This window comes from Geotrypetes seraphini, chromosome 17 (assembly GCF_902459505.1).
Source record: "Geotrypetes seraphini chromosome 17, aGeoSer1.1, whole genome shotgun sequence".
Classification (NCBI taxonomy): Eukaryota; Metazoa; Chordata; class Amphibia; order Gymnophiona; family Dermophiidae; genus Geotrypetes; species Geotrypetes seraphini.
In genome coordinates, this window is record NC_047100.1 from 503,602 (window position 1) to 528,126 (window position 24,525).

At 42.4% G+C, this 24,525-nt stretch overlaps 1 protein-coding gene across 3 annotated transcripts; it reads right to left on the minus strand.

Annotated features, from left to right (window-relative positions):
* Positions 1 to 76: 76 nt before the first annotated feature.
* Positions 77 to 21,283, minus strand: CRBN (cereblon). Of its 3 annotated transcripts, XM_033926083.1 has the most exons (11): positions 21,077 to 21,231; positions 20,887 to 20,990; positions 20,305 to 20,507; positions 17,989 to 18,138; positions 16,889 to 17,051; positions 13,760 to 13,822; positions 13,403 to 13,487; positions 9,997 to 10,112; positions 3,212 to 3,276; positions 1,534 to 1,665; positions 880 to 1,063 (listed from the first exon to the last, which is right to left on the minus strand). In XM_033926083.1, exons 1-11 carry the CDS (start codon positions 21,138 to 21,140, stop codon positions 880 to 882), a joined length of 1,329 nt encoding a protein of 442 aa, XP_033781974.1. In that variant the 5' UTR covers positions 21,141 to 21,231. The 3 variants fall into 3 exon arrangements, with proteins under 3 accessions (XP_033781973.1, XP_033781976.1, XP_033781974.1); XM_033926082.1 differs by lacking the exon at positions 20,887 to 20,990 and having other exon boundaries at positions 77 to 1,063; positions 21,077 to 21,283; XM_033926085.1 differs by lacking the exons at positions 13,760 to 13,822; positions 20,887 to 20,990 and having other exon boundaries at positions 77 to 1,063; positions 21,077 to 21,283.
* Positions 21,284 to 24,525: the final 3,242 nt, after the last annotated feature.

A 24,525-nucleotide genomic window follows, 5' to 3' on the forward strand; every position in this document is an offset into this window, starting at 1 on the left:
GCCTGGCATTCTTTCTGTAAGATACATACTACTCAAAACTGATTCCTTAAGATTAAAAGGAGGGAGAATTAACACGTAAAGACACATTGCAGTTTATTCAGAGGAATACTCATAACACAGTCAGAAATGTCCTTTCTGGCACAGTAATTCTCCAGCTTTTCCTCTTAAAACCAGCATTGTAGAGAAGAGATCCAGAAAATGGTGTCTCGCCCAAAAAGCACACATGCCACTCTCCATCTGCACGATTAGTAGAGGCCTCGGGGAAGAATAGGGCTTTCATTAAAGCACATTAACACACATTACTGAAGGAGGCTCTCCCCCCCCCCCTCCCCAGCGTGCAGTTTTAACTATATACACATGTCTTCCACAAAGCTGGTGGAAACATCCACAGACATCCCTGGCAAGTTTTAAGGGAATAGATTCAGTTACTCGCTCTACAAAACTTGGTGCAATGTCCATGAGTCGAGAGTAACTCCAGGCTCTGCTCCGAAATGGGAAATCTGAAGGAAAAGGAGGTTCTGTCGTCTCTTAAGTGCTCCCCAGAAACTGGTTCTTTAACCCAAGCAGGGGTAGATCCACTCCAAAACATTAGCTCTACCTGAACAAAGGCTCCTCCTCAAAATGTTCAGAACCCTGCCTTTTCCAAAGCAGATGACATAAATCTCATAGCAAAGGACGGCTGCTGTCTCTAGCTCAACAGGGTAAACATACTTACAGTCCATTCAGTAGCATGGATTGGGGGGGGGGTTCCCCCATTTTTAAGCAGATCTGCTTTTGTTCAATAGTGACACAACTACATTATAAAACCCTGCAGGAGTTGCAAGGTCCCAGGATAGTTGTTGGTTGGTTAGCCGACAGTTGTAGCACACACATTTTTGCTTACAAGCAGAGGAGAAGAGACTGATGCTGTCCAGGATGATCCTCTGTTTCTGGAATCCGGGGCAGCAGGGCCGAGCGTGTTAAACCCCAGAACTTCTGAGGAGACATGTCTTTCTTAGTGGCTGTGAACTTCCAGCCCATGTGATTTGCACAGAGCCTGCAGCCTGCTATTGTCCAAGCATACCTGAGAAGAGAAGGGAGAGTGAGCAGACGCTCTCTAAGAATAGGAAATCTCATGCATTTGACCGTCCGGTCTCCCACCCAGAGTCTGCTCCATCCAGAGATTACTTTTAACATGCATTTGACTCCTATCAGCCAGAACATTTTATCCCAGGGGGTTAAGTTGAAATATTGCCAAAATAAAGCACCTATTTGATGCCTCGAGTCCTTCCTTCATCTCGCCAATCTCCTCAAAAAGAGCTGCAACGTTCCATAATTTATGAAACAAATTTCAGTTACTGTGGATGCAACACCATTCCAATGATTGGAAAAATCATTAGGCAGTTTATTAACTTTGGATTTGTGTAAGTTTGGTCACCGTCACTTAACTAAATCAGGAATGGTGCACAGACATCTCTCTGGCTGCAGAGGGTTCAGCCCAAGAAAGACATCTTTGTAGCTGGAAAATTCTAACAGAATATTCAAAAGCATTACCCAGGGAACCAGCTGTGCTCTGTGGATGGACGGCCAATTAGGTTCAAGTTGCAAGCTTTGTACACGGTGAGTGTTTCATGGACGTAGCCATGTGGATTCACATAGGCTGCCATAGGACCACACAGTGAGAGACTGCAAAGGAGACAGGGAGCACTATGTCAGCACCTGCATTCACACCACGTTCCAGTCTAGAAGGGTCAAAACTTCAATTTATCTTATAGGACGATACAATAGTTTAAATGAAGTTTAGAGTTTGTTGAAATTTGCTATACTGCTTTGGCTAATTTTCAGATCAAAGAGGTTCACAATTCTAAAATCAAAGAAGGGGAGGGAGAGAGATGAGGGAACCCAAGCAGAAAAAAAGAACCATAAGAAGCCTAGTCAGTGTCAAACGCTTGGTTGAAGAAATAACCAGCCTTTTAGGGAAATCTTGAAATGATTAAACGATAGCTGTGGGCAACAGAAGGCACGTGTTGGATTAATTTGAATTGGGCAGGTTTCAGAGCCAGGTAGGACTAAACGATGATCAACTGCTGAATGTAGAGCAGGCCAGGAGTATGGAATTGTAAGAGATAGGTCCGAGTGCCTTCAAGATGAATAATCCCATTCCAAAAGGGGAGAAATAGAGCGTTCCTCTGTTGTTAAGAACAGGATTTCTTACAAGTTTGATATAAATTGGGCTTGTGTTTTTTAAACGCCTGAATTACAGGCACGAGATTCTCAATTTATTTGTTTGGGATTTCCTGAAGCAGCTTACCACATTTTTTTTAATACTTCTTGGAAACTTTAATGTATCATTGAAATTGATAAATCTTGCAATTTACATTTATAAAATTGGTGTGCAAGTATTAGAAATTTAACATGGAGACGCAAAAAACTGTGAAAGGTGCTGTAGTCATTCCAGCTTTTATGAGAACATTTCATTTAAACTATTCTATGGTATTTATATTGTATATTTTTGATTAAATGTTAAAAGAAAGGGGGGGTGGGAAGGGAATAAATTTATATATTTGATTGTTATATTAGAAAGAAATTTAAGTGATGTATTTAATATCAAATGTTTTATTATTTGTACACTTGATGTAAGATTAAAAATGAATAAAGAATTTAAAAAAAAAACCCAAAAAACTATTGTATCGTCCTGAGATTAACTGAAGCATTTGATGTTTTTCCTGCAGGGTATTTATTTGTTCACCTATTCATTTTTGTGGTTTATCAGTCAAAAATCACACCAACATTTGCAATCTGCTCAATTTAGGAAAGCACGAAACCTTTTAAAATAGTGCTATGCATACTATTAGCGTTCCCCTCCCCCCCAGTGCTTGCCGTCACCTCTGACAATTAGTTAATTCGGATACAATCTTGACATTTTAATAAAGTTCAAAAACTGCAAATTGATTTAGATTTTCTTTAAGGACTTTTAAGAAATGAGAGGGATGGAAAAGACAAGAAGTCACCTATTGATGGCCTGAGAGCAAAGCCTACCTTTCAGCCCAATAAATCACCAATACCCCCCGCCCCCAGCATTATTAATTGGCTTCTAATAAGCTGCTAGAGCAATGACAAAGACTGCCCATGGCTTCCATTGATGAGATCCACTTCTTCGCTATACCACCTCATGGCAAAATAATTAGGCAGTTTGTAACCACTAATATGTAAAACTTAAAGAAAAGCTCACCTGAAGATTTCATTTTTGGTTGTAATTTCTGTGTCTTGACACTGCTTACAACAGAGTGAAGTGCACTTCCAAGAAAGACAAAAAGCATCAAATACGACATTTTCTCCTCGGAGAACACTAGCTAATGCAGCATCATACAAAATCTATGGGGTCCTGCCATGCAACCTGAACCTAGGAACTGTCTCTACCTCATCTCTTGGGTGATGTTCAGATTATCAGCATTAGGAAGTCCAAAAAGATGGCTGTTTTATAAAGCAGGAATTAGGTTCTTACCTGCTCAATTTTCTCTCTTTTAGTCCCTCCAGACTGGCAGAGACAGATGGGTTTACACTCCTCTGCCGAGAACACATTGACTTTTGGCAGTAGTAGAAGTGGACAACAAAACAATAAAATACAGGTTCTGCACACAATTGAATTAATTTTGAACAAGAGGAAAAGACCTCAGAAGCCAGCACCATCAAGAATATTTATAATTTAATATTTATTGAAATTTTCAATATATTCAAGCATATTATAACTTGTACAGAAAGGAAATTTAGCAAGAAATTAATACAAATTAAAACATATATCAAAGAACATATAAGCATAAATTTCTACTCAAGTCCTCAAAAAGATCCAAGAAGGAAAATAGGCGACAAGAAAATTATTAAAACAAAGTAATAGCTAGTCGAATGAGATTGAGGCACCCTTTCTTAAACTAAGCACTTTCTTTCTCCAAAGATGCAGTTGTGAGAAAAGTTGTCAGTTGAGATGGCTCAAAGAAAACATATTTATGAGAATGGTAATTAACAACACATTTACATGGGTGTCGCAAGTAAAAAGTCGCCCCCAGAGATAAAACACCAGGTTTCCTTAACAGAAATTCTTTTCTCCTTCTCTGCGTCTCCTTGGCCAAATCTGGGAACATCTGAATTTTACAACCTAAAAACTCTTTTTGCTTATTTTTAAAGAAAAGTCTCAGCAACCAGTTTTTATCTGGTGCGAGAGCTACTGTCAATAATAAGGTTGCAGGGGTCACTAATTCTCTATCAGACATTTCCAATATTTTGGATATATTCATTAAATCAGGTCCCGACTTCTGTTGTAATTGCTGTTGTTGTTGGTCTTGAGGCTTACTTGGAAGATAATAAACCTGCGTAAATGGTGGTAATGATTCATCAGAGAGTTCCAATATTTCCGTCATATAACGTTTCAACATTTCCCTTGGGGCTATCACAGAGACCCTAGGGAAGTTTATCAATCTGAGATTATTGTTACGAGAAAAGTTTTCCATTGCTTCCATCTTCCTTCTTAAATTAGTATTATCTTTAATTAATACCTCAGTAATTTGTTGTGATACTTTAAGTTCTTGATGAATATTTTGTATTGAAATTTTTGAGTCCTCAAGTCCAGTCTTTAAATTTTTAATCTCAGTTCCATGATTTTCTAATTTCTTTTCTACTTCTTGTAATTGTGGATTAATAGATTTTGCCAAATTGGCTACCAGGTCCCACAGAGAGTCTAATGTAACCTCTCGGGGCTTCAAAATTTGCAATGGTTGTAATTTTAAGTTAATTAGCTCACCCTCTGGCAACATGTCTCCTCCTGCAATCTGTTGTATTTTCTGTTGGATTTTCTTATCCCCCACTGCTTCTTCCACAGTCTCCTCGTTAAGACTCCTCTGCTCCAGCAGGGAGTCCCGTGGCACAGTCCCCGTGTTCTCCTCCTTAGCCTCCGAGAGGAAGTGAACTCCAACCTCAGGAAGTTCCTCCTCTCGCGGGGAACTGGTCGACTGAGGGCGTGGGGGTGGTGCTCTCACTTCGGGGCTCAACGATGTCTCCAGCCCCATGGTGAACGCCACTGACGCGCCTCCGCCGTGTGTCTCCTGCGGGGAACTCCCCGAAGCTATCGGCGTGCCCTGCATTCTCCTCATCAAGTCCTCGATGTTCCCGAAGACGGCTGTTCTGGAGCGCTGCGAGGCTCCAGCAGCGCTACGTCCCCTCCTCTTCGGCATCGTGAAACAGGTAAAGGTTTAAGTGGACAAATTATATCAAGGAATAGACGGGAGCATGAAACTCATGCGACTGCTCATGCGGCCATCTTGGATCCCCATCAAGAATATTTAATTCTATAGTGGTTACTCAGCAGGACAGGTTCTCTATCATTGGTCTCACATCCCTCTCCTAACCGGTTAGCAAAAAAAACTTTTTAATCGTGTATTCAACACTTCTCACTTTTTTAACCGGTGATATAAACAAAAATGTAATGCACTTATCTGAATTAAGGATAAGAGCCCGACGGGACCCGTTTCGCCAATTTATTGGCTTCGTCGGGGGACTTTTTGATAGTGCATTCAGTCTGAACTAACACATCAAAATGACCGGCGGTTAGGAGAGGGGTGTGAGACCAATGATAGAGAACCTGTCCTGCTGAGTAACCACTATAGAATTAAATATTCTTGATGGTGCAGGCTTCTGAGGTCTTTTCCTCTTGTTCAAAATTAATTCAATTGTGTGCAGAACCTGTATTTTATGGTTTTGTTGTCTACATTGAAGAGGTTCTTATCCATTTCAATTTCACAGTAGTAGTAGAAGTGGGTCATGCACAATCCCATCGACAATCAATCAATCTAATGAATAGCCAAGCAGGCACTAAGAACTGTGAACTACACAACTCCACTCTCATATGAAGAAGACATCATTAGTTGTGCTGATTGAACACCGAGACACTGTTGGATACCGACTAGAACTAAAAGCCAGCTAAACCAGGTGAACCAGATGCCGTTGCTCTTATTATACCCCCCAAATGAAATCAAGAACAAGCCAAGGAAAAAGCACAACAGAGCAAGTCCTGTGCCGGTCTGGAGGGACTAAAAGAAAGAAAATTAGCAGGTAAGAACCTAATTTCTCCTTCTTTGTCGTTCCTCCAGGCTGTCACACATGGATGGGACATACCAAAACAGTACCTATCATGGGTGGGACCTCCCAAAGGGCCGCACACGCCTGATGCACAAAAGAATGCAAAGAAGACTAAACCGCAACCTTACAGAAATTCACTGGGGACACAAGAGAAGATTCAGCCCAGGAAGCTGCCAGCCCCCAAGTGAAATCAGCTTTGGGAAATTCCGGAACCAGTTTCTTCTGAAAAAAGTATGCCAAAGCGATAGTCTCCTTGATCCAGCGGGCGATCAAAGCCTTAGAGGCATCTTCCCCTTACGACTGTCCACAAAGACAATCGGATCGCCTGAACTCCTGAGTCCTGTTCACATAAGTACAGAGGACTCTGTGGACATCCAAACTACCCTCCCGGCTACCCAAAACCAGAAGGGCAACAGTCCGATTCACATGAAAAGGAGAAACAACCTTAGGAAGAAAAGAAGGAACTGGCCTCAGCACCGCACTCCCCTTCAAGAACTCCTAGAAGGGAGCAGAACAGGAAAAAGCTTGCAACTCCAACACGAAGCAAGCTGAGGAAATGGCTACCAGAAAAACTGTCTTCAAAGCAAGGTCTATCAGAGTGCAGGAGCCAAGAGACTCAAAGGGTGGACAAATCAACACTGCAAGCACCAGACTGAGAAGTCGAATCAACTTTGCTGCCCTTAAGAAACGGATCACATCAGGAAGAAATGACAACAGTCAACTTTGCAAAAGACCTTTAAAAGAGGGCAAGGCCACCACCTGAACGCTCAGGGGGACCAGGCAAGGACCTGCAAACACTCTAAGATGTGCGGCAGGGACATCTGCCCGATCGGAACACCAGTTCTCAAAAAGGCATCAAATGCACACAAAAAGTCCTGGATGTAGAAAACCGGTGAGAACTCAAAAGAGTAGAGAAGAGATCACCTTATCTGAATATCCTTGCTTGCTTAGGCGAACCCTTTCAAGAGCCAAGCCGTTAAGACAAAATGGATCTGGATCAAACAAGGGAATGGGACCCTGAGAGAGAAGATCGTTTGAGAGGGGCAGAGGAAGCAGATTTGCCATGAGAAGGTGAATCAAATCCACGCACCAAGGATGCCTGGGCCAATCTGGAGCCACCAGGATCACTCGGCCTGCGTGTCATGCAATGTGAAGAACTCTGCACACCAGGGGCCATGGAGGAAAGACATACAGCAGGCCATCTGTTAGCCAAGCCTGCACCAGAGCATCCAACCCCTCTGCCTGGAGATCCCTGAAGAACCTTGGCGTTGACACTCATAGCCTTGAGGTCCATGGCTGGATGACTGATCGGATGACATAATACAAAGAAACATTTTTTAACCAATGAGTCAATGTGCTCAAAGGTTAGATAGCGATCCAAAATAACCCCAAGTATTTTAATAGTGGAATTTATCAGATAATCCTGCCCATTCAATCTCAGTACGATCTCTTTAATTTTGTCGTTTGGACTAGTCAGAATAAGCTCCTGCAGCTCTTCCCGGTGAACAATGTACACGACAGAAGCATCCTTGCCAATTGGCGGATCTGAAGCCCAACCGTCCGCCATATCCTCCCCTCTGAGAAGGTCTTGGAGGGTCACCCAAGAGGTCCGGGTCCTCACTGATGTGGGACATACCACATCAGCGAGGAAAAAAATCCTCATCCCACGAAACATGCGGATGCTTGGACAGAGGGGGGAGGTGGGGGGGACAGGTGCCAAAGAGAGCAACCCCCAGAAGAACTGGAGACCCCCGTGGACGAAGCAGTATCGCCAGTTACCTGCTAGTAAGTCTTGTACATGGCTAAGACAAAATCAGAGGCAAAATGGCACACATTGTTTCTGCCTTAAAATAGCAGGGGTCAAGAACTTCCCACCAAACCAAAGGAATCCCCCCCAAAAAAAAAAAAAACCTCCCCCGATGTTTGTAGCGGCAAAATGGCCTGAATAGGCTCAGCTGCTAAAGCACAACAGCCTGCAAAAACAACTGTAGCGGTAAGGGAAACCTCAAATCCCTGTGTGGGTGGTAGGAAAAGCATGGGCATCCCCACCACCAACAAGTGGTGCACATGTGAAGGAGAATCTCACTCGCCGATACCCGAAGCCAATGAGGATTCCCCTTTGAATGCCTGGAGCACTTGGCAGGAGCACAATCAGCACTTTTTCAATTTGGAAAAAACAAAGTGCCAGTTAGCAATAAAAAGCAATTAAAGGCTTCTATTCAGACTGGCACTGCCTCTAGCCTGCTTTTTTGGGGGGGTAAAGAAAAAAAAACTTTATCAAAAGGAGCAGATCCCACCGGCTCTCAAAGCTGTAGTCTTTGCCTTTGGCCAAGGCGTACAGCGAAGGCACCTCAAATTAAAAAAAATTGGAGAGGTGGGGGGAAAAGTCAGCCGCTGAAGTGCGACACCTCCGAAAGGGTTCCCCCCAAGCTCTGTCGGGACAGAAAAAGGGACAATAAAAAAGGCCACTAATCAGGCCCTAACTAACCAGAGGAAAGACTGTAAAGGCTTACAAAATCCACCTGCTGGAGACTGAGAACAGAACGATTGTAAATGGGACTGCCAAAAGTCAATGTGTTCTCAGTCTCCACCAGCTGGCAGAGGAGTGTAAACCCATTTGTTCTGTGCCGGTCTGGAGGAATGATACAGAATAACAGGTTTTGCACCAATAATGTATATGCTTACTTTTGCTTTAAATCTTACTTGAAGATACAAAACACACACACACACACACACACATCACCTGCACATATTCTGTCTGTGGGTAGGATAATTCTGGAACAAAATTTGAACACACATACTTGCTTTTCCTCCTAAACCAATGCTTGATAGAACAGTGAATGCATTCTCAGCTGATTATTGCTGATAAACTACTTCCTTCTGCATAGATCACTTCAAAATTTCCATCTTTACGTATTAGTTTGGCAAGAAAGTATCCGAAGCCTCTAGAGCAGTGTATCTCAAACTGTGTGCCGCGGCACACTGAGGAGGAAGAGAGGCGCCTGCCAGCTGACTTCCCTACGCGGTACAGCGCCAGCGCTGCCCGATTCGCCAAAGGCCTGCATGTTTCCCCCTTCTCTCTAGCGTCCTCCGGCTTCCCCCCTGGCCTCCCACTCTCACCTTTAAAGCTAATTACAGCAGCCTGCAGAGGATCACCAGTAGGTAAAATGATTTTATTTTCAATAGTGATTGAAATGTGTCAGTTTTGAGAATTTATATCTGCTGTGTATGAAAAATGAATGGAAAAATTAGTAAAGGGGATGGGATCTGGAGCAGAGCTTGGGTGGGCCTAGGGAGGTCCGTGGTTGGGGTACTCAGTTGATATTTGTTAGACTTAGGCTGTAGGCAATCAGCTGGTGCCAGTGCCTCTCCTTCTCTCTGGCCCTCTTCCCTGCTGGTGTCCGCACCCTTCTGGGTGCCTCAAGCCATGGCCACTACCTTTAGTGTGCCCTGGCTGGAGAAAGTTTGAGAGACTCTGCTCTACAGACTGACCAGTGTGTTCTCTGCCTGTATGTCATAAAAAGCCTCTAAGGACCAGAGCTGCTGTGCCAAGAGTGGCTTTTCTACAGCATATGCAGAGGCAACATTTATACCACTGTAGAGAGGGAAAAAAGGAATTCTAAACCGCCACAGATTAAACATTTGCAGCAAAACTAAAACAAAATGCTTAAAAACATTTAGTCTCTGTCTAGCTTTCCTCGGCATCATTTCTCTATCAAGGTTATCCGAGCGGTTTACAATCAGGTACTCAGGATTACGTGACTTGCCCCGGATCACCAGGAGCAGCATGGGCTTTGAACCCATAACCACTCCTTATTTTTGTCACCTTTCCCTCCAGAACCTTCTTCATTCCTTCTCCCCATCTCTCATCGCTGAGAAAACACTTACTTTGTTCATAATATCCAGCTCACAACGTAAGCGCTGAATGGCGCTTCCAATTGTCAGCAGCTGAATACGCAACGCATCATCAATAGGAAGACAAGCAGCTACTCGGTAGGAAAAATCTGAAAGAATCAGGAGAAAGAGCAAGTTTTCAGTTTATTACGAGATTTACTATCCCGCCCTTCTAATGCGTGTCTAAGCGGCTTGCAATCTATAAAAGAAAGAGAAAAAGTTGAAGGTAACACCAGCATTAACCAGAAGTTCTGAGTTTTTCCAGGATACACAAGTGGAGAAAGCATGCAAAGCACAGCTTGGGGAATTCTTTCCAACCGCTAAGCATCTGCATTCTCTCGGACTGTCTAAATGGATAAGTTTGGAAAATGCATAAGTGTCAACAGATTTCATATAATTCTACACACTGCTCTGCTTCTCCATCACTAGGAGGCTGTCCATATGGAAAGCAATTTTATAATAGGTCACCCTAGGTGAGAGAGCAAAAATGATGGGTAAAATGAATCTATACAACGCAGGTGCCAGTGTACTGTGGTATAACATTGCAGACCACGAGGCTACATTTGATCTTGTGGGAACTGTCAGAGTTTGACCTTTCCACAGGACGTGTGGGCCTGCTTACCACTTATGGGTGGGGAGAAGTAAAGAAAAAAAAGGATTGGTCTTCTTAATTTGATGTTAATGTGAATAGATTCTGGATCTTCTTTTGCTATAATAAAGATTTTGACCAAAACAAAAAAAATCCTACCCCCCCCCCTTCCCTGCAGTGGCCAAAATCTAATTTTGCACCCACCTACACCCACACTGCATAAAAGTATGTACATTCTTGTCATTCGGTGTTCCTTTCAAGCATGGGTTAATTTTATAGGAGGCATCTCTGGATTATGGCTACATATTTGGTTGATGAAATTACTTTTTAGTGGAATTACAGGTGCTGTCCAGTCATGGCTTTCTGGGTTTTTTTTTTAAGTCCAGGTCTTACCAGGAGGTCAGAAATGGGGATATTTCCAAGACTTCGAACTCTAGTTGAGGGATTCCCCATGGATCCAGTTTATACGCTGTTTGGGGACTGTATTTCAGTCCACGGCCTTGTTACACTTTAATTATGCTGCTGGCATACAAATTTTCTTTCCAATTACTCCTTAGTATTTTCACCAGACCAGTCCAGAACCTGTGGATGTTGCGTCAACTAGCCAGCAAGTGAAGATCAAGAATACAGAACTGGGAACTCTGTCCTAAAAAAAGGACACTGTGCAGCTGCAAAAGTTCAGTATTTTTCTATCTCCAGCAGATAGAGAATGGCTTTGGGCATCGTTTGGCTAGATGGATGAGGCCTACTCCTGATGCTGGCAATTAACTGGTTACCAATAGAGCAATGGGGCAGCTGTTAGAGGACCATAGCTAGCAGGGGCATACCCAGAAGTTTCTAGGTCCCCTTCCTTTCCTTCAATCTGTCAATGGTTCAGACAGCTCGGGGGGGGGGGGGGGAAGGGGGAAGCAGTTTCAGTAGCATATAATCAAGAGATGGGAAATCCAATTATCCAGCCTGACACTGCTGGCACTCACAATTCTTCAAACAGACTTCCTCAACTGGATCTAGGAGAACACGAACTGTCCAAGACAGCATTACAAGATGCCGAGGTCTCCCCACCTTGGACCTTACCCAGGCTGAATGCCTTAGGTCACGAGAAAGCTTCAAGGGCGATTTCCACATTCAAATCATTATTCTTACCTTTCTTTTCTGGTGATTTCTCTTTCTAATCACTTTGTTCTTCCTTCCCCAATCACCTCCTTCCATGGGCACTATCTCTACTAATACTACATATCATTTCTATAAATTACATAAGAACAGCCATACTGGGCCAGACCACAGTCCATCTAGCCCAATCCAGGTCAGTCGTACCTGGCAAAATCCCAAATAGTAGCAACATTCCATTTCTACCGATCCAGGACAAGTAATGGCTTTCCCCATGTCTGTCTCAATAACAGACTATGGACTTTCCTTCCAGGAACTTGTCCAAACCTTTCTTAAAACCAGCTACACTATCTGCTCTTACCACAACCTCTGGCAAAGCGTTCCAGAGCTTAACTATTCTTTGAGTGAAAAAAATATTGCTTTGTATGGGTTTTCAAGTATTTCCCTATAACTTCGAGTGTCCCCTAGTCTTTGGATCCACTTCTACCCGTTCTACACCCCCAAATTGAAGAATCCTCACCTTTTTAGTCTTTCCTCATACAAGAGGAGTTCTATATCTCCCCCTTTATCATTTTGGTCTCTCTTCTTTGCACCTTTTTCTAGTCTGCTATATCTTGAGATAAGGCTACCTGAACTGGACACAATACTCAAGGTGAGGTCACACTATAGAGCAATACAAAGGGATTATAGCATTTGGAGTCTTCTTGACCATCCCTTTTTTAATAATTCCTAGATCTTGTTTGTTTTTTTGGCTGCCGCCACGCATTGGACAGAAGATTTCATTGTATTGTCTACAGCAGGGGTGTCCAATGTCGGTCCTCAAGGGCCGCAATCCAGTCGGGTTTTCAGGATTTCCCCAATGAATATGCATGAGATCTATTTGCATGCACTGCTTTCAATGCATATTCATTGGGGAAATCCTGAAAACCCGACTGGATTGCGGCCCTCGAGGACCGACATTGGACACCCCTGGTCTACAGTGACACACCCATATCTTTTTCTGGGACACTAACCCCCAAAGTGGACCCTAGCATCTGGTAACTCTGATTTGGGTTATTCTTCTCAGTGTGCATCACTTTGCATTCGTCCACAAAAAGGATTCCAGGGGAGATCCAGGAAATTACAGGCCGGTAAGCCTGACTTCAGAGCTAGGCAAAATAGTGGAAACAATTATAAAAAATAAAATTGAGGAACAGGTAGACAATAAGACAGAGTGAGCATGGGTTCATCTGAGGGAGATCTTGCCTCACCAGTTTGCTTGACTTCTTTGAAAGTGTGAATAAACATGTGGATAAAGGGGAGCTGGTTGATATAGTGCATTTAGATTTTCAGAAAGCTTTTGACAAAGTTCCTCATGAGAGGTTACTGATAAAATTGGAGTCATAGGATAGGTGGCAAAGTTCCGTTGTGGACTAGGAATTGGTTAATGGCTAGAAAACAGAGGGCAGGGTTAAATGGTCACTTTTCTCAATGGAGGAGGGTAAACAGTGGAGTGCCACAGGGATCGGTAGCATGGAATGTTGCCACTCTTTGGGTTTTGACCTGAATTGGCCACCGTGAGGACTGGCTACTGGGCTAGATGGACCATTGGTCTGACCCAGTAAGGCTATTCTTAGGTTCCTAGGTACCTATGGGATTTACAGACAGAAACCGGGGCTACCACTCCCTAAAGTTTTGACAGGCAGAGAACTGAGCCAAAGCTACCTATGGGATTTGCAGGCAGATGCTCATCCTTCAGGTTCTCATCCCACTCGTGCAGCTGTCTTTTCACTCTCTCCATCAACGTTTCCTTTGAACAGAGAAAATTCTACTTTCAGTTTCTAAATGGTGCTTTTTTTTGTTTTTTTATAAACAGATATGAATATCAAAGTTCCTCCCCATTGCAAACTTCTGTACTCCTCCCCACACATGGTTAGAAAAGCAAGAACTCCCTTCCCTCCCATATGCACAAAGCAGAAACCACAGAGCTGTCCTCTCCTATGGTCAAAGAGCAGGCTTTCTTCCTCAGCCCCTCCATCAGCAAAAGTAACTACTCCCTCCCCCAACAAGTGTTACATCTACCTCGTCATATAAGGAGTAAAGCCAAGAGGGCCAGGAGGTCAAACTTGCACAACGAAACTTCCTCTGAAATGAAAGACAAGATCATTGGGTTTGTTTTCATTTTTAAACATGATGGCAGATAAAGGCTAAATGGTCCATCCGCAGCATCCAATATCTCCTCTCCTATCTGATGCTAATCAGACATTCACTGTAACACTCAAGAACAACTAACATCTCTTTCCTTAATGTAAAAGAGCTTTTTCCCCCTCATTTAAATATGCTGAGGTGGGATGCTGCTTGGATCCAGAGACCTGTGTAAATAAATACAAGCTTTGAAAGTATGTTGGCTAGATTTTGGTGGTGTTTCTTGGAGGGTAACAGGTTTCTCATTTTGGAATGACAGTGTGAGAAATTTTGCAGCAATTATGAGGAACATTTGTAGAAATACAAATTAGATTCCACGTTTAATCACTATAAATTTACTTTACATTCTAAACACTTTTCCAGCTGGGTAAGTCACTTTAAATTTGTACCACCTTGTTTTATGTGATTCGTGATTTTACTACGACTGTCTATATTTATTATTCCACTTGTTTAGCTCCAAGTGCAGTCATTTATGGCAAAACAGCATTTATTCAGTATATTCCCAGGATATAGAGACTATTTCTCTTCCATCTTGGATCTAGTACCCCGAACCATAAAGCTCAAACTAAAAGCCGAGCCACAAGGTGCAGATTGTGAGTGAATTATCAAAATTATTAATAACTGGTACAATATATTTTCAGCACTCTGGTCATTTTTGGTGACCGAATCCAACGTAATATTTTTGGGAGGAAAAGCCCACAGTACTGCAGTTTTCTTGGACCCCAGAACTCTACAACAAAGGGCCCTTATTGCACCTTTATACAGGTTCATCTTCTTTGTAATTAATCACCAAGTGGAGAGAAGGTTGAACCGGGGAAGAAAAAGGGTTAATTCCCTAGTAAAATAGGGAAGAAGAATGGAAAAGCTGCCATCAATTTGGGAAGATGAAAATCCTTTGCCGAGCACAGATGGAATTATGAAGTTTATGCAGATTGCCTCTGAAGGAAGAGGCGTTGTAAGGAGTGTAAATATTTGATTGCATTTAATATTTTACCCCAAAATATAGTTAATTCTTTGCTAGGTAACTTAGTTTTCTGGTTCAAGCATACCCTTGTCTAGTTATAATTGGGATCTTTCTGGTTTTAGTGATGTTATTTACTTTGGGTGTTTTCGGGATGGGATCTTTCCTAACCTTTGTTGGGCCATGGAAATTTGTATGAACAGCTGAAATACCGGGTGGCGAGTTGCTGCGTTTGTGCCCGGCTTTCTCTTCATTCTGCTGGGCTTCCTTTTTATTCTCCCTTTCATTTGAGCTCTACTTCTTTGATTTCATTCCTGTCCTTCATTTGATCCTAATTCGTCTTAGTTCGGTCCTCTCTGGGTTCCCTTTGTCATTCCTCTAACCGGACTATTGGGACTTACTTGGTTTGCTGGTAGGAGTTCAAGTCTTCATTTTGTCTCACCACATGCTTCAAATCTCTCTCTCTCTTTGGGTAATATTACTGTTTTTTCTTATTTCACTAGCAAGCAGCAGCTCCATTGGCTTATTAGCAGTGTCAATTATTTGTTACCTTCTTATGCTGATGGTTTGGGGTTTTGGTTCTTCCTGCGAGAATGCTTTCTGTTTTACCTCCTGGCCACCATAAGCGTGCAACTCCTCTTGTTACCGAGGGAAAGCGTTTTGGTATGATTGTTACTGCAGTACGGGGTGGCTCGATTGGTACAGCTTGAACAGAGACGATCTACCATGGTTGAAACCTTAGCAAAGGACACCATTGCTGTTAGTAAATCTATGTCATTAGAGTTACAACAGATCCGCACCGTTGCCCTCCAAAATCTTATGGCTGTTATTTGCTTGCGGGAGGGGAAGGCACTTGTGCAATTATTGGTAAGTAATGCTGCACTTATATTCCTGACTCTTTCTCTGATCAAGAAGACCATATCACTTCCCTTGAATGGGCAGTGAAGTCTTGGGAACATTATAAGGAAGTAGATAACCTGGATGCCAAATTTTTCATGTTCAAATGGTCTTTTTTTTTAGTGCTTGGATTTGTTTTTCTCTTAGTTTGCATCTATTTTCCTTTCTGTCTTAAGATTTGTGCTTTTCTTCCAAAACACCATTCCTCTTCTGTCCAGCTTATGCCGGTCTTACAAGTATACGAGGGTTTGTGGCTTCTTCACTAGGGAAATGTATTATGGAAAAGATTTTATAAAGCAATGCCAGCTTTAATGGAAGATTGAGTAAGTGGCTATTAAGCGAGTACCGCCCGCCAAAACAAGAATGTAGAATTATGGGCTTGCAACTTAGCAATTAGTATTTTAGTGAGTGAAATAGAGTTTAACAAGTTCTCATTCTTGTGTCCCTCTGTGAAGACATTCTTTCTGTTTAATTGCGGGTTTAGAAACATGAGTTGTGCTATCCCACTACGGTAAGTGAGATGCGAGAAGGGGGTGGCTATCCACTCCTTAGTATATGACCTTTGGGATAAAAGAGAGGAAGAATTGAATTTGGTTACCATGGGACCAAGGTCATAAATGACTGACAAGATGCAGATGGAAAAGATAGTATGAAATCTCGCCTTTGGTCTAGGAGGGGAAGGCTTGGCAGACTGGTTAAGCTCCATGCCGTTCCTTCCTAGCCCAATTCAGGGTCTTCGTTTTTCATTTACGCTTGTATTTACTTGAAAATGTTAAAACAATTTTTTTTTATTGGCAACAGACCCAGAGTTTTTAATTAATTTCTTTTCCAGTAAAAATGCATATTATTTGGTCAATTGCCAGAAAGCTGATGCTCAGGGGACGTGAAATCCTGGGTGCCAGGAATCGATTCTCAGGCAGCCAGGATTTGTCAAACCCTGTCCCACTGTATGCAATTGAACATGTTGACATCACCCCCCCCCCCAAAACAAGCTCCCACCAGGAAATGACCAGGCACAATGTCTCTTCTTACCCCTTCCCACCTAGGTCCTTTCAGAAAAGCAGAAACTGGTATTCTGCATTTTCTCATTTGCTCCTGGCTCTCTACAGTGCTGACTACTCTGCTGAACCTTTTTCTCCTTCTCCCACCTTCTGGTATTTGTGCCACCATCGTTGCAAGTACTGATCTCGTCGCTGTGTTGGTCTCGTGGAATGGTAAACGTGGCACCTGCTGAGGGAGTCCAGCTGCACTGCAGACATGGTGGAAGGGAGAATTCGCTCTGGAAGAATCTGCACTTTAGCTTGCTGGATCCTGAAGCACAGAGGTCAATATCTTACAGATAAATAAATCAGCTGGGAATGCAATTTACAGCACATTCACCCTTACACCCCTTTTTCTCTACTCCCATCTTCCTCAGCATTCCCTCCTATTCTCCTGCTCGCTGCAATGGTGTTTCCAGAGCACCTACATTCCCTGTCAACATTCTTTATGCTCCTCTTCTCACAACACAACTAACCCTCCTTCCTTACCCGCTTCTTGTCATGCTCATCATTCTTTGCCCCCCATATACCCTCCAACTCCCCTCCTCTCCGACATATGGCCTTACCATTTCCCATACTGATGCATCCTTGCATGCCACTTCAGAACCCTAAAACGTGCCAGTCATGCCAGGAGAGGAGGGGGTAAAACTGGACAGAGCTAGATGAAAAAGGAGGGAAGGAGTGCGAGAAGGTGCACCACAGAAAGGAGGGGGCAAGGCTGGATGCTGCTCAGTGAAAGTAGAGGAGGGAGGGGGGTCTGAGAAGGTGCACTACACCAAGGGAGAGGAGGGAGCAAAGCTGAACACATCTTAGCTCTGTGGTAGCAGAGGAGGGAGAGGGTGTGACAAGGTGCAGTACAGAAAAGGAGAGGGGAGCCAAGGCTGGATGCACTCAACTCTGTGGAGGGAGGAGCATCACTGAGAAACGAAGGAAGCAAGGACATAGCTGGATTCAGCTTAGCTCTGCGCAAGAGGCAGCATGCAAAAATGAGCTTCACTGAGAAAGGGAGGGGAGAGCACAGCTGGGTTCTTGATATCGCTGCTGGAGAAGCAGCAGGAAAAATAGGATGTAGTGAGGATTCTGCCTTTCTTTTGCTGGCTCTGGACACAAACACAGATGCAAGTATTCATATATACACGCTTAGAATATATTCATGTGTGCACGTATACAGTGAACATTTGGGCGTAATGCAGTGACGTGTTTCTCACCCATCTGCTTGTGTCCTTATATCAAGCACCTTGAATCTCTGCCTTCCTATTGCTTTCACTTTCACAGTTTCAATTCCAAACTCTTGCTCTTCTCTGTATGCATATATCTCTGCTGTTGTGCCAAAATGTGCTTCTCTCTCCTGTACATTGCTGAAAAGGGGAAATGGGAAAGAATTTACTGCCAATTCCAATCCAACCAAACAGTACCAGAAACACCATTAACAGAAACATACAAAGAAATTATTCTGAACTATTTATTTTCTTCCCTTTAGTCCCACCAGACCAGTCCAGGATCTGTGAGTTGCACCCATCGGCCAGCAGATGGAGACACAGACTAAAGACTTGAGGGGTCTGTCCTATAAGGGCACTGTGCAGCCTCAGACGTTCAGTACTTCAAATGACAAAGCAGTGGAAAGTAGAATTATCCCCTTTTAGAAGAACTGTAAATTAAAACAAATATTCCAATTCCTAAAAATAGCAAAACTTTGAAATCAGAAAAAAAAAAACAACTTTCAATGTATATTATCATAAGGAGAAGCAAAAACTGAAAACTGAGCAAAATCAATAAAAGCTAAGTCTTTTTCTTGCTATAGTAAGATGTAGCCCATCATTACCATCCTCCTATGTACCTAAAGCCTCCCACCAGGCTTTGAATCACCTAACGAAGTCCTCTGTGTTTTTAACTCTTTCCTCTCCTGTTCCATATGTAGGCAGCACTTCTGAAAAAGCTAGTAATCTTCCCCTAGCTCCCAAAAAGCTTTCTGTGGGGAGTTGTTGGCCAGGTCATTTGTTCCCAAATGGATAACATCAGCTTTAGCATTTTTAGTTTCTTCCCTAATTATAGACAGTATTTGTTTGGTACTCCTGGAAGCTGAGGATCCTGGGAGACACTTCACTATTTTAGTCTCCTTGACTTGTGTTCCAAGGTGATCTCTGATGATGGAATCCCCCACATTAATTTTCTGGATTGAGCTTTCTTACTTTTCCTTTGTGGGAGCTTTTCTTCATGAATTACCTTCACTGGTTCCAGTTCTTTCTTGAGCACTGCAATGCTCCAATGGAGCAAAAGAATTCTGTAGGTGTAACTGTGAGGGTGGATGTTTCTGGATCACATATTGCAGTCTACCTGACCCTAATGTGATCCATTTATTCCTTGATTACATTATTCTTTGAGTACCTGATTGTAAAAACCGCTTAGATAACCTTGATAGGCGGTATATAAAATCCTAATAAACTTGAAACTTAATTTGATATGACTCTGCAGAGTGATGGAAGCTGCTTTGATGGCATCCAATTCCTGCTCAAGATTATAGAGCTCTTCCTTAATACTAGAAAGCTGAAGACCAAATAAGTTCCAGCGGCCAGGCATGAACAATTAAAAGTTTATTTCCAAAGTAACCAAAATGCAAAGACCCGAAAAGGGGCCGTATTCCTGCGGAAAATGGCCTGCTTGAGGGGTCAAAATGCTCTGTAGAACTATAAAGAAAAGTTAAATTTCAGCAATGGAAAGCCACACAAGGATGCTAAAAAAAAAAAAAATTGGTAGTTTTTAGTTCTGTTAAGTAGATCAAGCATAGGTCTCTGCATTTTGGGTGCTTTGAAAATAAACTGAATTGTTCATGTCTGGCTGCTGAAAGTTACTTGGTTCACCCCGACTTCTTCTAAAGTGTCTCCTTGGAGCAACCAGAACGAGTTCCGATAACACACAAATGCTACAAAGTTGGTGAAAATGTGTGCATGCCTTAACCTGCATATTTTTATAAAATATACACTTCTACTAAAGCTCCACCCAAACTATTACTCTGAGAATATCTACACCTGAATGTGGAGGATGTTTTAGAGCTGTATTGCATAGCGTACCTTACTATTCAATTGAAAACAAATAACGGGCATTGAGCTTTAACATAAGAAAAGAAGCAACGTGAAATCCGAGAGCAAGTGTTTATTTCAGTAGGATTTAGAACAATAAAGCCCTGGATTATTCATGTCTGAATTTAAAATACTATTTGGTGGATTCAAATAATGTATTTGGGGCTGAATCGAATCATATATGAATATTCAGTACCACCCTAGCGTGAGAGAGTATGTAAAAATGACAGCAGAATTTGATAAAAGACTTTCCATGTATAAAATCCAGCTTGTATACAGAAAATCTTCATAAATTGAGCACTTTCCATACGAGTGTAAATTATTTCTAACCTGTATTAGAGATCAGAAAACAGATGTGCTTCAGAAAACCCAGCACCTTGTCTCCGACAGTGGCCAATCCAGTTCACTACAATACTACATGCAGTGGACAGTCTTTTTTTTTTTTACCTGTATGCCAGAACAGCAAAGGTTCTGTCCTTCTGAATTAAATTCCGCACCATGCTAACTTCTTGGGGACGGAAGAGTTGCAGGGGAAGAGTCTGTCCCGGGATCAGCATCATCATGACGTGTGGCAACACTGGGAAAAGCTGGCAGCTGTCATCATCATGCAGTGTCCTGCCGTGGAACTCCTCCATGTCCGAGCCCAGATACTACAGCCAAGAAAAAAGCATGGATTGGAACGCAGCAGTTCAGAAGTTAAGGAAATGCCAGAATTTGTCACCGTCCCCACAGATAACTACGGGAAACATGTCATGTAACACTTGAGCTTGTGCCTATTCATACTGAGATCCTTCCCTGAAATGGTGACAAATTCTGTGACCGTGTCATTCTCGAATCTTGGACAGTTCCAATGCATTGAGCTTGGAAGCAATTGAGAAGAAAAGGAAAATGAGCCACAAAGTCTGGCATTCAGTGGGCTGGAAACAAAGAAGACATCGGGGGGGGGGGGGGGGGAGGTGCACGATTTCAAGGCAAAAGGCCAAGGGTGGGCCTGAAGGGTGGGCCAAGTCTCTCCCCCCGGGCACCTACCGCGTGGCACGTGGGCAGGCTGGGGTCGAAGTTGATGCGCGCGCTCTTGGCCTCTTCCTCGCCCTCTTCCACCTCCATGGCGCTGGGCTGCTCGTCGTCGCTCCCTGCCGGCGAAAGCCACACAAGCGTCAGCAGCAGCAGCAGCAGCCGCGTCCCCCGCCCCCGCCCCCGCAGGCCCCCCACCTCTTACCGGGCAGGAGCTGCAGCGGGTCGCCCCCGCCTCCTCGCTCTCTTCCTCCTTCCTCGTCCGCCATCGCTGTTTACGCGCAAAGCATCCCGGGAGCCGCCCCTGCGCGTCACCATGGAGACGCGGAGGGGCTAGAGCGTCTTCCAGCGGACCATAGAGACGAGGGGGCGAGCCCGGATGTGTCAATGACAGCATGCCAGCCTTAGTGCTCCTTCTACAAAGCTGCCACAGAAAATGCACCGAAGCCCCAAAGAAAAGACTTCTATTAGCGCGGGGAGCAGCGCGGGCAATTCAGTGCGGCTCCCCGCGCTAAAAACTACTCTGGCACTTTTGTAAAAGAGGGGCTAAGTCAATAAGAAAACACCCCCAAATACATAGGAAAATAAACTAAAAATCAACCTGTAGGTAAATGGTGGGAAAGAAAGGCTGCAAAAAGTAAAAAATCCACTATTTCAATTACAATGGCGCCATCTGGTGGAAACGGTAAAAATAGACTGAATGTGAATAGGTGCCAAAAAGTAAAAAATCCACTATTTCAATTACAATGGCGCCATCTGGTGGAAACGGTAAAAATAGACTGAATGTGAATAGGTGCCAAAAAGTAAAAAATCCACTATTTCAATTACAATAGCGCCATCTGGTGGAAACGGTAAAAATAGACAAGGAATGTGAATGGGCTAAAAAAAAAAAAGAAATTTGATTGAAAATGCTAATGTTCACACTAAATGGGCCGCTTTTACAGATTATTTGGACTCTCTTTGAGAACTCAATACATCTGAGTATATTACTGCTCTCTGTTTCCACTTTCTTCCTCTTTTCTTCCTTCTCTTCTTTTTCTCTTTGGCCTCTGGGGGATCTCTCTTTTTCCTTCCCCCCTTTTTCCCTTTTTTCTTTCCCCTGATTTAAGATCCTCTTCCCCCCCTTCGGCTTTTTCTTTATCACTCTCTCCTCTCCCTTTCTTTCCTCTTCCCCTTTTTATCACTCTCCTCCCCTATCTCTTTTTGATTATCACAAGAATCCAATGACAATATTATTGTTATATATATATATACACATAATTTTTTCCTTTATATATATTTCTAGAATTATTTTGTCTTGATTATGGTAACCATTTATTGTTGACCTGTTTTGTTTATTTTTTATTTCTGTATTTTTGAAAATCTTCAATAAATTTTCAAGAAAAAAAAAAATACAAGTGAAATGTGAAAATGGTGTTATTATGTTTAATTCAATTGATGTAAGATTCAAAAATGAATGAAGAATTTTAAAAAAAAAAACCTGCTATCGCAATTTTTAGCGGGGGAAGCCAGTCTATTCATTGACCTTTTTTTTACCGTTTCCACCAGATGGCGCCACTATAATTGAAATACTGGATCTTTGACTTAAAAGCCCATTCACATTCCTTGTCCATTTTTACCTTTTCCACCAGATGGCGCCACTATAATTGAAATACTGGATCTTTGGCTTAAAAGCCCATTCACATTCCTTGTCTATTTTTACCTTTTCCACCAGATGGCGCCACTATAATTGAAATACGGGATCTTTGACTTAAATGCCCATTCACATTCCTTGTCTATTTTTACCTTTTCCACCAGATGGCGCCACTATAATTGAAATACTGGATCTTTGATTTAAAAGCCCATTCACATTCCTTGTCTATTTTTACCTTTTCCACCAGATGGCGCCACTATAATTGAAATACTGGATCTTTGACTTAAAAGCCCATTCACATTCCTTGTCTATTTTTACCTTTTCCACCAGATGGCGCCACTATAATTGAAATACTAGATCTTTGACTTAAAAGCCCATTCACATTCCTTGTCTATTTTTACCGTTTCCACCAGATGGCGCCACTATAATTGAAATACTAGATCTTTGACTTAAAAGCCCATTCACATTCCTTGTCTATTTTTACCTTTTCCACCAGATGGCGCCACTATAATTGAAATACTGGATCTTTGACTTAAAAGCCCATTCACATTCCTTGTCTATTTTTACCGTTTCCACCAGATGGCGCCACTATAATGGAAATACTGGATCTTTGTCTTAAAAGCCCATTCACATTCCTTGTCTATTTTTACCGTTTCCACCAGATGGCGCCACTATAATTGAAATACGGGATCTTTGACTTAAAAGCCCATTCACATTCCTTGTCTATTTTTACCGTTTCCACCAGATGGCGCCACTATAATGGAAATACTGGATCTTTGTCTTAAAAGCCCATTCACATTCCTTGTCTATTTTTACCGTTTCCACCAGATGGCGCCACTATAATTGAAATACTGGATCTTTGGCTTAAAAGCCCATTCACATTCCTTGTCTATTTTTACCGTTTCCACCAGATGGCGCCACTATAATTGATATACGGGATCTTTGACTTAAAAGCCCATTCACATTCCTTGTCTATTTTTACCGTTTCCACCAGATGGCGCCACTATAATTGAAATACTGGATCTTTGGCTTAAAAGCCCATTCACATTCCTTGTCTATTTTTACCGTTTCCACCAGATGGCGCCACTATAATTGAAATACTGGATCTTTGGCTTAAAAGCCCATTCACATTCCTTGTCTATTTTTACCGTTTCCACCAGATGGCGCCACTATAATTGAAATACTGGATCTTTGGCTTAAAAGCCCATTCACATTCCTTGTCTATTTTTACCGTTTCCACCAGATGGCGATATTACTATTTCCTATCTGTTATACATAACATTTTTTTTCAGCAGTATCAGCTTATTTTAATTTTTTACTTTCTCGCCCACGATTTATCTACAGGTTGATTTTTATTTTATTTTGCTATGTATTTGTGAGTGTTTCCTGTATTGACTTGCACTTACTATATATCCACATCACATTTTTTTTTTTTTTTTTAAATAATTCTTTATTCATTTTTGCATGTTACAACAAGTGAATTAAACATAATATAAACAATTTCCACATATCACTTGTATTTACAATCAAATATTCTTATATGATCAATTAAATACCCCCCTTTTTATTATCAATCCTATTCACATGTTAGCATCTCCTGTTCATCATATGATTTGTTCTTTTCGGTTTTCGATATTTACTCCTGTTTTGGCATATGTTGTATTTTCTGGACCTTCATTTGTGATAGACGTCACTTTGGGCATCTTTTATCAAGCTGCGTTACAGATTTTTAGCACGAACCAGCACAGCGCTCATAGAATTCATGTGAGCAGCGGAGCACTTACCTCGCTGGCTCGCACTAAAAACCTCTGCACTGCTTACACATCTCCGGGGATCTTCTCGCAGAGCTAGAACTTGAGCGTTTCAAAGGTGAGACACTGATTAGGGGGGAAGTGCGTCATTCGAAGAAGACAGCCGGGCGCTCATCTAAATTAAACGGGCGGAGCACCCGGCTAAAAGACACTAGGGAGAACACTGGAGTGTTAAGCGTTTAATCCAATTGTAATAAACTATACAGTATT